We start from the raw sequence: 16,063 nt of genomic DNA on the forward strand, positions 1-16,063 counted from the left end.
AGACAGTAACAGAACCACATAGCAGTTAATGTGCTCGAGCCACAACAGGGACTCAGCTGACTGGGGTCAAAGACTAAGGTTGTGGAGGCCGGCTTTGCAAACCTTGTATTGCATCACAAGAGACCAAGGTAACAAAAGGAATGTGGATCAAGCGAGGACCAATCCTTTGCTCTAGTTGGTCATAACGTGCCATAAACGCTAAAGGATTAAGACAATATACATCTTAGAGGTTGTGTGTTTTGACTTATAAACGGGTTCCTGCCTAAACATTCACAAATGCTCATCTTCCAAAACGTAGGACAACTGCAAAAGTCCGGCAGTGAAGTGTATATCCACTGTGACCAGTAGAAACACATGACTCCCATAACTCCTCAGCACGGCACGTGTCATCTTGGAGGTGCCTTTGGTCTTGTTATGTTGGGAAAACTGCCATGTGGCCCAGTTTCCCAAGATAGGGGAGCGTGCACTGCTCCAAAGTGTGCCATTTACATGTTTCCCCTCCATGAACCACAGCTCCCTGATGCCACAAAGCACTCATGCAGCCCCAGACCATGACACTATCACCCCTGCTTGACTGCAGGCTAGTTTGCATTTTTGTTGCCAGATGTTTAGACAATAATGGATGTGTGATCAGGCCTTTTCAGTGGATATGAATGTATACTTGCTTACTTTAAAGCAGGGGTGTCAAACTCGTTTTCATTGAGGGCCACATGGCAGTTATGGCTGCCTTCATCGGGCCACTTGTAACTGTTATTATATATGAATATAAATATAACCTCATGATATTATTACACACTTTCCCGTGCATTTAATTATTATATTTTCACTAACAAAGTGGTGGATAACTTGCTTTGAATTGAGAAGTGAAGTGAACATGTCAAGGTGACAAGCAGACATTCAGGGATTTATTTTTGATAACAAAAAATGCGTGGAATATCTGATCAGATAATATTCAAGTTTAGAAAAACTGCATGCAGGACAATTTTTCGGTCAAAATGAAAGAATAAATACATTGAAAGGGAAAAAGATGAAGTGCCTTATTGACACACATTATTCCCAGGCTTTTGCGGGCCTCATAAAATGATGTGGCGGGCCACATCTGGCCCCCGGGCCTTGAGTTTGACACATGTGCTTTAAAGTATATGGAAGTTTCATTTCTATAGTGTGGTCCCTTGAGAAGATATACACGAATAAAATGCTTGCTGAAATGTGAGGGGTGTACTCACTTATGGGATGAAGTCATGAAAAATATGCTTTTGGATGAGGGAGGGTGCAGGACAAGCAGTTGGCAACTGCCTTGTCAGTTTTGTGGCTCCGTCTAAACACACCCTTATTCTCCACAAGTAAACACTAAAATAAAAGTGCACTTTCCACATGTGTCTATGATGTCATGTATGATATGAGGTCGTGATATGTCCATTTGGCTTCGATTAACCCTAAACCAACCATTTGATTGCTGTCAGATCATATTTATACATGCACGTGTTGACTTTGGGTTGATTTCGCCCGAGACTTCTTTCAAACGGGTTCAACATTTCATAACAAGTTAGTGCTCATGATTATGCTTTAATGCATATGGACGTATTAAATTGTCGTAACATGCTGTTTAAGATATAGGTTGATGGAAACACTGAGGAAAAACAGGAAGGTGTGGTGTCACAGTGAGAGTCTACGGTGTTCCTTACATGCTCTGGTGATTGGTAGTACAACAAGGTCATAACCACCCAGTTGAATGCTTTGTAAACGAAGACTGAACATAACATGGCGCTCCACGAGCCAAATCCCAAGGAGGCTTACTGAGGTCGCACACAGGCGGAATTTCTTAAAAAGATCATCAACAACAGAGCTACTGTTTAATTTTTACCTCGCAGGACCGGCTCGTTCTCCCGAGTAAATAAAGAACAAGGACGGATCGACCCTCGCTTTACAAAGAGACGCCATGATAAAAAATTCATGGTGTCTCTTTAGAGGGACGGGAGCTTTGATTAGATTGGACCAGCCAAAGTTAAAACAAGGTGGGGCGCAATCATTATTGTGTCAATATTATGAGGAGTCTTCCTGATGAATTCTGGATGATCAAACCACAGCTAATCCATCACAACATTCATAGAGCTTTATGTTCTGAATTTGAGCTTTTACGGTCACGGTTTCGTTTATTTTGAGCATGCTTAACAAAGTTACATTCAAGTGCAGCTCTCGCACAATTCAACATGAGATGCAGATCTTATTCATGTCTCAACCGCTTCTGATTGTTTGTTCACTTCCTGTATTTATTAACAGGTACAAGATTACAATTTTCATATAGGGCACAAAAATAAAGAACGTGTAATAGTGAAGTTAATAGTTTTTAGATAACTTTTTCACTAATAAATAATACATAAATGAAGGAGTAAAACTGACATAATTAAGTACAGGATATACGATAAACAATACATTTTAACACCCACAGATTTATGCATGCAAACACGTGACACCAAATGAGTCAGAGATTTTCTTCCTGTCAGTCACACACATTCCAGTGACCTGGAGAAATGCAACAGCGGCACAGGGATCCACGGGAAAGAGTGTCTCAAAGGTTGTCATCAAACATTTAATACTTATTAAATACCCACTAAATAATAAGAATAAAGAATAAATAATTGTAATAATAACAACTGGCAAATATTGTATGATGAATATAATACGCAGCACGTCATAGATCAAGCTAACGAATAAATCCATAAAAAACTGTAAAATAATACATGATAAATTACATCAGACACTGTGGTTCCCAACATTCTTCTTCCTCCTGAGGTTAAATTGCTCCTTTTTCAAAATGCTAGCCGAGCAGTCCCGGGCCATAGTAAAACTTTTTTCTTTTTTTTTTTTTTTTTTTTGGACATGACTTTTTTCCTCAAGACAACCATCTATAATGCAAGGAGTCAAACAAAAACTGACAAGCTGCCTGCCTGAAAAGTTTCTCAAAGCCCCCGTGGATGTATGAAATATGTACGGACACAGTTTCCAGAGAGGGGGGCTGGAATGGTCATTAGCATTAGAAAGCTAATTCATCACCAACACAGCCAGACGCTACACGAGAGGGTTACGGTTGCCTGCTGCCTCTCGTCTGAAGGAAGGTAAACTTACTGTCCAGAGTCATAACTAGATCGGCCAGAATCCTGACCACACTGAGCCGTGTCTCCTCTCTGAGATTATGCTGGTCTCCGTGGAGATGAGAACACAGCATTGGATGAAGAAGTAAATGAGGTGCCAGAGGAGGAACAAGCTTAATGAATGAATAAATGATGTAGGAAGCCAAAAAATCCCAACAACCTTGACTGTCCTTGTGTAGAATGGGAGGAGGATGTTAAGTTCACCATGTGTCGGGTCTCTTTTACCTGAAGGGCAATTTTGAGAGTCCCTGTGAACTCGTCTCACTTTTATTTCACCCTCCCTGCACTTGCCCTTTAGAAACAAGATGAATGCATGATCAGGAGGAGGCTTCAGTTAAGACCGTCGATCGATACAGCTCCTCTGTGCGGGATGGAACCCGAAGATTACGCCGAAAATCACAAATAGCAAATGACTGTTTCAAACTGTGAACATTAAAAAAAAACAGGAGCCCATCTTCCGTATTGGCTACTTTTGCTCTAATTCCCATCGTTTCACAAGGCCTAATACGCCGCACCCCTGCTGTTCACAATAACAACACTCATCAAAGAAAGTTTGGCCAAACTCTCATTTCCTAAACGAGAGTTGAAATGGCTTCTAACTCTTCACAATGCTTCATCTTTGTTTTGCTCACTCCAAACCTCCGGGCCCTGAACAATTAGGTTCTTGTTTATGCCTGCAAATTGCTACGCCGCGCCTATCTGTGCGCAGTCCCTGGCAGCTGGATGCTCCACCAAAACGACCATATTGATTGGGATGTCTGCTCTTTTAACAAGGTCTGTCTGCTTTCTCCATCTGGGGGGGGGGCACATACGGTCATACCTGTTCCCAAAACACTGCTCCGCCTACGTTCAGGTAATGGCGGCATACTTCCAAACTGCTTACGCAAAACACTTCAGGGGGAAGAGTCAGCGTATACTGGATTGTTTCCTTTTACTTCATTTGGCTTTCTCTTGATTTCTGTCATTTGCCCCCCTCAAGGCCAGTCCTCATTTTACTTTGTATCTCTCTCCTTCATCACACCCATTAACGTGACAACTCTTAGCATCTCCACCAGTTGTCCCTGATGGGCCCACCAGCAGTCGGTGTCATTATTTCACTGGTCCACATTCATGCTGACTTTGTGAGTTTGCTGCTCCCTTCTCTGTTCCCCAACCTGGGCTGCCCATTTGTTTTCACTCTAATGAAGTAGTGGAAAGAGGGAGCGGGGGGGTTCGGGGGGGGCGTACAGGCGAGGGAGCGTGTTAAAAGAATGAGAGGGAACAGAGAAGCGAAAGCTGACAAGCGAAAGAACAGAGGAGAAGCAGCAGAAGATGATCTGGGAAAAAAATAAGTACATATATATGCAAGCTGCAAAAACATTCCACCAAGGCTGAATAGAGATCAAAATCCCCAAAGTGATACATCACCAAACAGTGAAGGCTGCAAATGTTCTCAGGGTCAGACAGAAGATCTACCACGGCAACAGGAACTTTAAAAAAAATCATTTTTGACCTTTGCAGGATCAGAGGGTGGGATTGAGCATCATGTTATTGGAACAGACGCTGTTGTTTGATTTATTTGAATTTAAAGATATTTTCCCCGTAAGAAGCAATCAAAATATTTAAGTTGCGTTGGGCCCACAAAAACAGCATGCATGTCGGAAGGGGAATAACATTAGCGAGCTGCGCTGGACCGAGAACTCAATGCAAGTATAGAGTTTGAAGCAGGGGCGACTCATCAAATGCTCCACCCACATCCTAAATAGGGTTGGGTATCAAGTCTCCAGCATCAATGGGAACCGGGACTAACACTGTGATTCTCCTGGGATCGCTCTGTTTTTTTATTTTCATTCCTAGTTTCGATGACCACTTCGGAAGAAATAGCCGTGAACGCCAACAAAGAAGAAACCGCGGTCAGAATAACGGAAGTCAAACCATGAAGGAGGTCTGTCTCATGCCAATGTAATCAAGGATTTCAGGACACTCGCTGATGTCGTGGAAGTGCGGTGCAAATAAAGGACGGGAGTTACGGCTAGGCAAGTTCATTCATGTGCACAGTCCGTCTCTATTAGCAACGGTCAAGACACCTTTTCAACCCACACATCACACTTGCGGTCTTCAAAATAAGAACGCTTTGGGCTACATCCTGTTTACGTGTGGTAACAAAATAAGGGTCTCATAAAAATATATCTTACACCAACTTTTACAACATCTTTTGTGAAAGTGAACTCCTATAAAAAGAAACTTCATAACATTTATATTCTAGTATAAGGCTGCACGGTTGCCGAGGGGTTAGCATGTTGGCCACACAGTCAGGAGATCGGAAGACCTGGGTTGGAATCTCCGCTTAGGCATCTCTGTGTGGAGATTACATGTGTCAATTTAGGGAGATCTGCATCTGCACCGAAATCATTATAGCTTGATGGTGAGTGGCAATCAACATTCTTTGCTGCCCCATTGTTACCATTTTCCATTGTTTTATCATCGCTGACAGCCTCCTAATCCTGCTGGAAAAAGTCCATGTTGTCCTCAATGTCTATCACATTCTTCTGACATTTTATTTGGAACTCCCATTGTATGAAATTTATTGATTTACCTCGCAAGGCAGCAGGATTAGTAATAACACAGGTGTATAATCTGGCAAATCCATCATGCCGAGCTTCAACTGATACGATTATGGCAGGTAACAAACAAATGGCAGCTACCGAGGTGGATAAGATATGACAACAAATGAAAAGTAAGTGTTAGCTTGGGCAAAATGGAGCACTTTGAACAGATTAGCATGGACGTTGCCATAGCAGCAGTTATATCAGAACATGAAAGAAGAGCAAAAGGCTGCACTGAAGACTTTTGTTGATGGAGAGGATATGATGGACACATCCAGTCATCTATTTTGCATCAGCCCTTTTTCCAGCAGTTTCTTTCCAAGATGGATGATTTTCTTTCTGTGTCCATGGGAGTTTAGATTGGGCAAAAATTCACTTTACAACTTTGGGGGCAAATTGAACTCTCTTTGACCATGTAGTACCAATTTTGTGCAGGGTCGTTTTATGACAAAACAATCTTTCCAGGTGCTGTGATATATTGTGAAGTATTTTTTAACTCAGATATAAAACAACCAGAGTCGACTTTGAGGAGTGCAATGAACGGCCGTTTACAAGGCAGGCCTGCACTCAGTGTGGCTTGTGCACAAATCAACCTAACTCTGCAAGATAAGTGACATCGTATAGTATCCAGAAGAGCCTTACATTCTAAAACCTTAGCATTTGTGATACTTTCACACGTTGATATGATGATGATGGTGTCTCCCAGTCGGATGAGCTAATGTTGACGCCAACGCAATGGATCCCTCGACTCAAAGGTATAGCGCAGACACAAAAACACATTGGTCCTGTGTGTTTGTGGAAGTGTGGAAAGATGAATTACGCCCACGGACAAGACCTAACGTTTAACTTTTCTCAGACACGCTGACTTATGGCGCACTGAATCGGTTTTGCACAACATTTGAAGACTCTTTTGCTGAAGTCCTTTACTTGAAAGACATTCAAAGATTTACAGCTACAAGTAGACCAAATTCATTTATTTGATTTTTTCCGGGGTGGATCAATGGCATTCTCTGGCTATGTCAGTGTAGGGTGTTGGGGCCCTGGAGGGAGAAGTGTTATCATCAGAGGCAGGCGGAACACGTCATGTGCATACGGGTTCCGATTTCAAGGCTCCATTATGAGCTGCCTTCAGGGATTCCAGTTTGGGCTCAATAGGTTGAATTCCCTTGGAGGAGTTGGGTAAAGTACAATCCCTGGACTGGAATTCACCAAAGGGGGGAGAAAAAAAGAAGCTTTTCATGCACGAAAAAAAATTGAGTCATTGAGATATTTTTCAAACGTCCTGTTATAATAGTCGTTAAGACTGCAGGATTCTGCAAACAATGTCAATCACCATTTTTTTGGCTGAGAATTGAGATCACAGTTTTCTGGGGCATTTGCACCTCCCCACACACATGCACTCTCACACACACAACCCCCCACCATGTTCAGGGCTATGTGTGCACACACACACACACACACACACACGCACACACACCATGTTCAGGGCCATGTGCTTATGTTTTAAAGAAATTGCACTGTTTTATTATTGTTATTGTTGACTCCTCATTCTCCTATTCTGCTTGAAAGAAACTTCCAATGGTCTTTCTGCCATTCTTCATGGGAGGTTGCGAAATGACAGTAGACAGGGGGCACAGAGGGACTTTCTTGTCAGATTTCATGCTAGAAATAAAACACAGAGACAAGAAGGTTCCAGAGAACCGGGTTCTGGATTTTCAATGCTCAATTATGAACTTCGTTCAGAGCAAAGAACACACATTCTTCTGGCTGTATTTGAGCACGTTGGAAGGAGGTTAATCCGATGGACGTGTGGGGGAAAGACAAGCAAAACATGAGAGGCGCACACGCCACTCTGCATCAAGACCATATATGGTCAGCTTCTGTGAAAAGACAGACGAATTAGGAACATTTTCTGACAATCAAAAAGACTTGTGGCTTGTGCTAGGTGAGAGCCAGAGTCCACATCATTCCGACCGGGGCTTGCTTGCAGCAAAGCGTACACAGTATATACGGAAGCACGTTTGTGTAAACTGTGACGGTTGGAAATCGATCCTTCACACAGCTCCACACCAGGAGCACCACACCAGCTGGATCCTGTTAGCAGGTCCTAAATGAATTCTACACTCTCTACTCACTAGGTCCTGTGAAATTCAGCTGGTGCATTAAAATTCCCGGCCCATTTGACATTTCCAAACAAATTAAGGGGGGGAGGGGTGTAGGAGGGTCGAGGCAAGGAGCTGACTTGGCTTGTCGGCAAGGTTATCGCAAGATTGTATTTGTCTAAGACTGACAGGAAACTCAAGTCCACTTAAGGTGGGAGGGAGAAATCTTGAAGGAGAAGTCGAGAATGCAGAGGGGCCACCCGAGAATCTTGCAAGCTGAAATAGTGAAGAGCATTTATTTATCCTATATCCTTGCAGCATACACTTCCTGAGAGGAAACCACGGAAAGACAAACTTTAGTTTTGGATTATTTGGAATATTTCCCCAAACAGTGTCAACATTGCTCCTGCGGGAAATAACCATCCGCACAAACACTTCTTGCTGCTACAAGGACTGCGGGTGTATATAATCCTTTCTTTTCACGGTGCTCGTGGTCGGTGTGCAGGCAGAGGCTGGGGTCACTGGTGATGATCCCCTTTGCTACAATGTGTTGGTTTAGACAGTAATGGCTGATTGATAAATATTGAGATGCTTCCTCAATCGTGTACAGTGTGTCACTGCCAAGCTAAGCAAATGAGTGCCGCCCAAGCCTTTGGAGCCATTAAAACTCATCACGTCCAATCATATCTGCATTGCATCTAAATCTAAAGCCTTCCACATTTAAAGAAGTGGAGCTGTTTTTCCTGGCCTCTCTCCATCAATGTTTAATCATATAATGTAACGTTAGCGCTTGCAGGAAATATGAATTTCACCGGAGGGAAACTGCTGGCATCACAAGCTGCTTATTTATGCGTCTACCGCAAGGCTGTAAAAAGGGAAAAGACAAATGGAACGCCTGCATGCAGCAAGGCCTCACTTATTTTAAGCAATCTTGAGTACAGGGGGGGCCCCAAATTGATTTGTCAACATAAATAAGAGACAGTGTGGCTGAGATAAATGTAATGTCACGTAATTTGCACAAGACTTTCATTCCATGTGAACCTTGTGGAATGGAGAGGAACCCAGCAGCTTCTGGATTTCTTTTCTTCCCCAGAAGGAAATTAAGTGCAGGGATGAGATTAGGTAGCCTCACGATTGGATCGGACATGCCACTGGATTTCACCACACACGATAGAGTGTGCGACGCATTCCCACGACAATCTGTAGTTACCACAAGTCCTATAAAATGTGGACTGTTTACTTACAGTGAGCAATGCGTGCAACCTACATAAGGTTAGGTTGACATACTGTTGACAAGCAAGTATGCCTTCACATAGATATTGCACATCTAGCAAGGCGTTTTGGCCAGATGTTGGTTCACTGCTTGGGGTGGATGGGTAGATTGGGGGTAAGTAAAAGCACTGCAAATCCGCAAATGTGTTTTAATCAGACATGCTGACCTTATCAGATAGCCCTGATAAACACTTTTGTAGAGACTATAGTAATAGTTGGAGAGATTGAAGACTCTCCGGAGAGCAGGATGAGGATGTGGGCTGGCTGTGAGCGAGGGGAGAGAGTAGGAGTTAAAGGCAGAGCGAGATAACCCCAACCTCACACTTCACCTCACTCGGGCTGTGGCTCTCACCTATTAGCCTCTTTTATTCACTCTATAACTCTCAAGACTCCTAGAACAACAAGCCTTTCTGTTTGTTCTCTTGCCAACAAGAGCGAACACCATTTTCCACTGAAACTCAACATGCTACCAACACTCACAGATCAACCCTCACTGGCGTCAAAGGCATATTTACTGTAATGATGAACAGATTTTTAGGATGTGAAAGAGGGGAGAAACTGGGTGAAGAGGGCAAGTGCACACTTAATTAATTTGGCAATTCCAAGCTGGTAATGTACCTGACCTTGGAAACTGTCAAACTCTTCTCTCTGCTCCATTCACACTCCATTACTACTCTAATAGCAACCAATTACCGCTTTGCTTAGCTGTGCCATCTCCAAATTCCCCACTCAAGAGCATAGGGAGCACCATCGTTTATCTTTCCATCCTCCGGGCAACACTATGACTATCCCGGGAAGACAGATAGGTGGATAAATAAGAGCTGAGGAAGCTTGGAAGGAAAAACAAGGAGACATTGTTATTCCACGGCACATGTAGGTCATTCCAGAGCAGATTTTTGTTATTAGCATGGCTGTAGATATCGATTGTTGGGATACACAAGCAGGAGGGAAGTAAATGAAAATGGAATCGAAGTAATCACCTACAATGTAATGCAGTTAGTCTTTATTACCCCGAGATAAATATGATAGATACACACATTGTTGCCTGCAATAATGTGAAGTGAGCGCACCGCTTCACCGCTGAGACCTTACACATAGGGTCACTGCCATATTCTCATCTGTTTAACTTTATTACAGTATAAACATATAAATATGATGCACTCCATGTTCTTGTCTTGCTTAACGATCTTAGGGTCGGCACTTTTATCAGACAAATCCATACTGGGTCAAGCTCAGGCCGTGCCACGTAGATAGCTTTGATTTTATGATGAAGAAATAAAAATGATAAGTTCCCCACTTGCCTCCCTTGCTTACTTCTACTCAAACGACACAACAGAACAGCTTTTAATCTAAAAAACAAACATAAAGTTTGGCTTCAACTTGGAAACAAACATATGGAGGCCCATTAGCATGTGGCTATTGGGATACGCTGTATTATAATTCACAGTAACGCATCGGCCCATAATAATGTGAAGCTAGGACAGCTGTACACCTCCATTCATGTCCTTTGTCCGACTCTTGTCATGTTAAGTGAGGCGACACTAAGTAGACGCGTCAACTACATTAAGTGGATAGGACAGGATAGCGGTACAATGCTCTGCTGCAAACATCCTTACATTACATTAGTTGTTCTACAATGCAGCTCAGCCTCGTTCCCGGCAGCGACGTCATCAGGGTAACGCCTCTCAGCTAAAGGAGAGTAGACAAATACTTCTCAAGGTAGATCGTCGACTTGGTTCAGTATATTTTTCATCAAAATAGTAGACATTCCAAAATGTTGGGTTGCTGCTGGATGTTCACAGTATCGATGTGATACTGTATGTTTGTTTTCTTTTCCAAAAGAGGAAGGTTTAAGGTTTAACAATGGATGAAGCAAGCGCAGAGAACAAGAGAGACGTCCACCTCAAGTTCTGTTCTTTTTAGTGATCATTTCACTGATGACTGCTTTGAAAGAACACCTTTACAGGAAGCATTTGGCTTGAAAGTACGGATTATACCCATTTTCAAAAAGGATGCTATTCCGCCGATACACAAGAGAAAAACAAGACAACAAAGAACAACCACTACGTCAAAGTTGGCACAAGAGAGTAAGTCATGTCTTGTTTACATAATGTCTTCTAAACACTATGCCACGATAGAGACAAGGCTGCAAAGCATTATACATGTTATATAAACATCTTTTGACAGTGACATGTTTACTGTGGGGAGCGGGGGCGATGGCAAACATTCATCGTCAACGTGCGGCCAGATATACAATCAAAACCCCTTTACGTTCATCATGAAGCCAAAAACTTACCACTTCCACACAAAATGGGAGAAACACTTTTTTTCACTGTGCATCCATGGGTAATATAATGTCAGGTGATGCCTCATCAATGTAACATTACTGACGCCTTGTGGCCAGAATTCTACACGCAACTTGTCTTTCAATATTTTTTTGACTAACAGGCCATTGTCAACTACGAAACAGCAATCATTTATTCATTAATTAATTTAAAAAAAAACAACTGTGCATATATTTGATGCTGACACAAATAGTGATAATGCATATAGCTTCATCTTTATCCCGATGCTCACCAAATTGTATTGGTTTCTTCATCTTCCTATGTGCCAACCTTCTACAAAGTCCTATGGAAATATGTCTTTTTTTTTTTTTTAATAATTCTGCTAGCTATGTACGTATATGTCAGTGATGCAGTATATCTTAATTGTAGACAACTGCTTGGCAGCAAGCTAGCAGAGGAGTGGTTCTGATGCTAATTTTAAGAAAACGGGGATTAATGAAGCCTTTCATTCAGTCTTGAAAAACATTTTCCAAAAGTGGGTTTTGAAAAAGAGGAGTTGTCTTATATTCAGGGTCGACAGTAATATTCTGCCTGCATGTGCATACAGGCAGCATATGAGACAACGTGAGACATTTTGGGCTGACACTATTTTACCTTGTCACATCTCATAAGGCCCAGGTAGCGCAAGGACTTGCTGCTCTGTGCAATCTGCATGGCTCCCTGGTCTGTGATGTCCTTACACCACCCGGCATCCACCGTCTCTATGGTGCTGCTAAACTGGCCTATGGCTATCAGAGCTGTGGACACAGGGAGGATGGGAATTGGGGGGGAGGAGAAAGGTGGGGTGGTGAGGGAGATAGGAGGCAGGAAAAAAAAAAAAAAAGAGAAAAGGCGTTAGTCTGACAACCTTTCTCATGCAAATGTAACAACATCACGCTCCCAAAGGGGCACAGTGAAATTCAAGATGAAACCAGGGCAAGCCTTCTGGCTCGATGTGACACATTATTTTCAGTGTTTATCCAAACACCTCAGTGCCACACATACATACTGGGACACACACATCACAAATCTCTCACACTCCGGCGCTTGTTTAGACTGCTGCAAGATGAATGTATTAGCATAGGTAACAATTCTGTATGCAGTGTATGATTTAACTCTCTGTGTGTATTAAACATAGCGCCGGAGTTAGTAGACTGTCAGATAACTTATATACTCTTATGCATGTCATGTTTTTGAAATGCCAACCACCGGGCCACCGTGCGGCCTGCAGCAAAGTTATTGAAGAATAAAATTCAAGTCATTCAGTGCATATTTGGACATGGCTGTACTTGTATGCATGGAATGTGCAATTTTCTTACACATTTGTGAGCCGAATTAAACATGGTAACAGAAGCGGGATCCATTGTGCAGTCTATCACCAAATAAGAATTCCAACATGCAGAGATACACCAATTACCCTCCTGATAAATCACTGCTGGACCATAACTTATGAACACTTATGCATGTAATGAGGATTTTTTTTTTTGGCAACAGAAGCGGGATCTGTTGTGCATTTGATGAAATACACATTCCAGCATGCAGAGATACACAACAATCCTCCTGATCAATCACCCTGCTCGCCCGCCCAGTAGAGGAGAGCTGTGCTTTACTAGTCGATTGATCGTGCTTCTCGTTGATCGATTGGCCAGGGCCTGATCTTTGTTCCCGCACTTTCTCACAACTACCACTAATTAGAGCGGGGAAGAGGTAGGTGGAGCGAGGGATCAGAGAAAGAGATGATAAAAAGGGAATCTAAATACAGAGGGAATCTTTGACGGTACCTTTAAATAGTCACTTAGCCTCCTGATGTCGTTTTCCCATTCGCACTAAATCAATTTCAGACTTTCTCACACAAATATTCTAAAACCTGCATGTGAAAAAGTCAGGGACTGTTCATCCCAACACCAACCAACTGTAAAAGTCTAAAAAAGTACATCTCAGTCTAAGAGTGCATGCCTCGTAATTTAACATAAGAAAGGGGGACATTGATCATTTGCCGCGTTTTAAAACGACTTGCTCCCTGCTGGAGCAAAACACAGACAAGTGATCATGTATCCAGTATGTAACATATGTATTATATAGCTCAGGGGAAGAACTTCACATGTGGTTCCTTTTGTGCTCCAGCATGTTTCAGAATGCCGCGCATGAAGGCAATTATAGCTAAACAGGCACAGGGCTTTGAAGCTGCAGCGTGTTTTCATGTAAAGCGGAACCATGGGGACAAACGCTCTACTGGGCCATATGCATAGAATTGTGCGTTTGGGTGTGTCTATAATCACCTGGGCTTAGGATTTTAAAGTAAAAAGCTTGTACATGAGTTGAGTAGGATTCACACTTGAGTAAAACAAGAAGGGATGGGCTCCAGCGTACCCCCGTGACCCGAGTGAGGATAAGCGGCACAGAAGATGGATGGATGGATGGATGGTAAAATTAGAAGGGTTTGGCAGTAAAACAACTTGGAATTTGATCTAAAATACAGGGAAATAGGTTTTGCCATTGTGGGCTGCATTTAATGGATACACGGAATTTGAAAAGTCGCATAGAAGATCAATGCATAGATGGATGCTTCTATTACTTGTAGAGTATCTTCATGCAGTTGCTTGACCAATTACTGATAATGAAAAAACATAATTGTAAAATAGTACATTAAAAACGACCATACGACAGATAAATTACAATGTCATCGTTTCTTATGGGAATAATTATTTTGAGATCCAGCCTCCGAGACTGTGCTTTGGTTCCTTATTCCAATTCGACTTACCACATAAAAAAAAACAATAAAAGCAGGCAGGTGCTTAATATAGTGAATTAAAAGAAGAGCGAGTCAATACATTGTCTGAGCATTTCCTAAATTGTTGCGCTGCGGGTATTTATAGGCCGCATGCACACAGCAGAATTTCAATTACTCTCGCATGACGAGCATGCGGCCGTATAAGGAAGAAAATGAAGCTAAAGATCATTTAGTGAAGGTCTGACATAAAGTGAAAGGAGTCAGATAATGCATCTGTCAGAACAAACCAAGCGTCAGGCAATCAGACGTGTGGCCATTACAGCCTAATATCCCTGAGTGCGCTCCTTTTTCTCCTCTTTTTTCCCCCCGCTCCTCCGATCACTCTCCATTGGTGGACTGTAAACTGCAGCCACTCTCAAGGGAGGGAAATGGAAATCGTTGGCTGCTTTTGCAAAAGAGAAAGGCTTTTTGGTGGGGAAAAAAAGCTTTTTGCTATAGAAAAACACTTTTGTTCACCAACCAAGGAGGAGTGCAGTCAATGCTGGAAACCTTTTTCCATATAGTCACGGTGGCAACAAACCCCATACAGTAGGTGTGCATGGGGGAAATCAGTGGGGTGTTAAGATCAAGCTTTCCCAAACGCAGCATTTTTTTTGTATCACCATTTGTCTGAGTAAAATTCTGTAAGGCACAGTAGCTTCATAAAAATAACAATTTCAAACCTGCCTTTAGACATAAGTGAAATTACAGTTCTGTCTAAAGGCAACGTGAATTGATTCTAGTACAAGTAAAGGGCATGTCTAAAAGGTAAAAGTCACCAACCTCAAATTTACTTGAAGTAAAAGTTACTTAGTGACCTTTTAAAAGGGAGTCTGAAAACAGGAAAATGGGACAGTCCTGTTTAAACACCAAAAAAATTGTAAAAGGAAGAAAAAAAAGTTTCCGGTTGCCTTTTTATTCACATTTTTTACTCATTAACATTTAATTCAAAATGTAACAAAGTAAAATCCACAACCTAATTAAGTAAAAGTACTGCACAATCACACAATGTAAAAGCAAGTTAAACAACTGGTCTAAAACTAACCTATTCAATAACAACAGTGGTTCCTAAAGTGGGAGGAAAAAACAACAAAGAAAAAATGAAAAAGTGACGAAAAAGAAAAAAAGCAATGGACTACATTTAACACAACAAACAAAACATGATGAATATACGATGCTGCAGCGGAGTCACTCCATGATCCCTTCCAAAAACCCGATCCGCATTCGCAAAACGCGTCTACATCCGGTTGGCCTATTTTTCGGCAGCCACGTGTTAGGCAACCGGATTTGTGCGACGCATGGGCAAACAACAGCATCAGTCCACCCCTTTTATGGCAGTTACAAATAAGACAACCTGATTCGTACTACGCATGTGCGATATACGTCACTCCCCCACCATCAAAAATGTTATTTAGTTTCAAAAAATGACAACATAATCAATCTTTTTCTTATATCCTATCCATTGTGCAAAATGGAGAAATGATAAGCTTTCTTTACTGGTTGAATAAATTATTCAAAGTTTTTAGCACTAAAAAAACTACAGACAAAAACATTTGCTTGCAAGATCTGTTTGCATGGATGGTATTTCTCCCCTGCTTACGGTAGTTTACATCGCCGGCCGTGCAAGAAGGCAAGGCGAAGAACCAAATTTGAGCTAACTTTTAATTAAAACGTTTTTACTTGCTACTTGTTTAATGGCCAGGTGGCCCAGTACATTTGTCACAATAGTGTACTTGGCACATTCATGGGTTGATTCAATCTTTTGGCACATTTATATGTTGATTCAATCTCTTAAGCCCATATATCCTATTAATTACACTATTTTTACTATATAATAAAATGTATTTACCGTATTAAA

The 16,063-nt window shown here is 41.9% G+C and overlaps 1 protein-coding gene across 2 annotated transcripts in view; it reads right to left on the minus strand.

Moving 5' to 3' along the window:
- Window positions 1-16,063, minus strand: part of fbxl17 (F-box and leucine-rich repeat protein 17) — a 280,850-nt gene that overhangs the window by 21,367 nt on the left and 243,420 nt on the right. For both annotated transcript variants that reach the window (XR_008570043.1, XM_054773275.1), the window contains exon 10: window positions 12,051-12,193. Coding sequence is in view for 1 of the 2 variants with exons in the window: in XM_054773275.1 (XP_054629250.1) it covers window positions 12,051-12,193 (143 nt within the window). In the remaining variant the exon portion in view is untranslated. The remainder of the gene's footprint in view (window positions 1-12,050; window positions 12,194-16,063) is intronic.

The sequence above is a fragment of the Dunckerocampus dactyliophorus genome, chromosome 4 (assembly GCF_027744805.1).
Source record: "Dunckerocampus dactyliophorus isolate RoL2022-P2 chromosome 4, RoL_Ddac_1.1, whole genome shotgun sequence".
Classification (NCBI taxonomy): Eukaryota; Metazoa; Chordata; class Actinopteri; order Syngnathiformes; family Syngnathidae; genus Dunckerocampus; species Dunckerocampus dactyliophorus.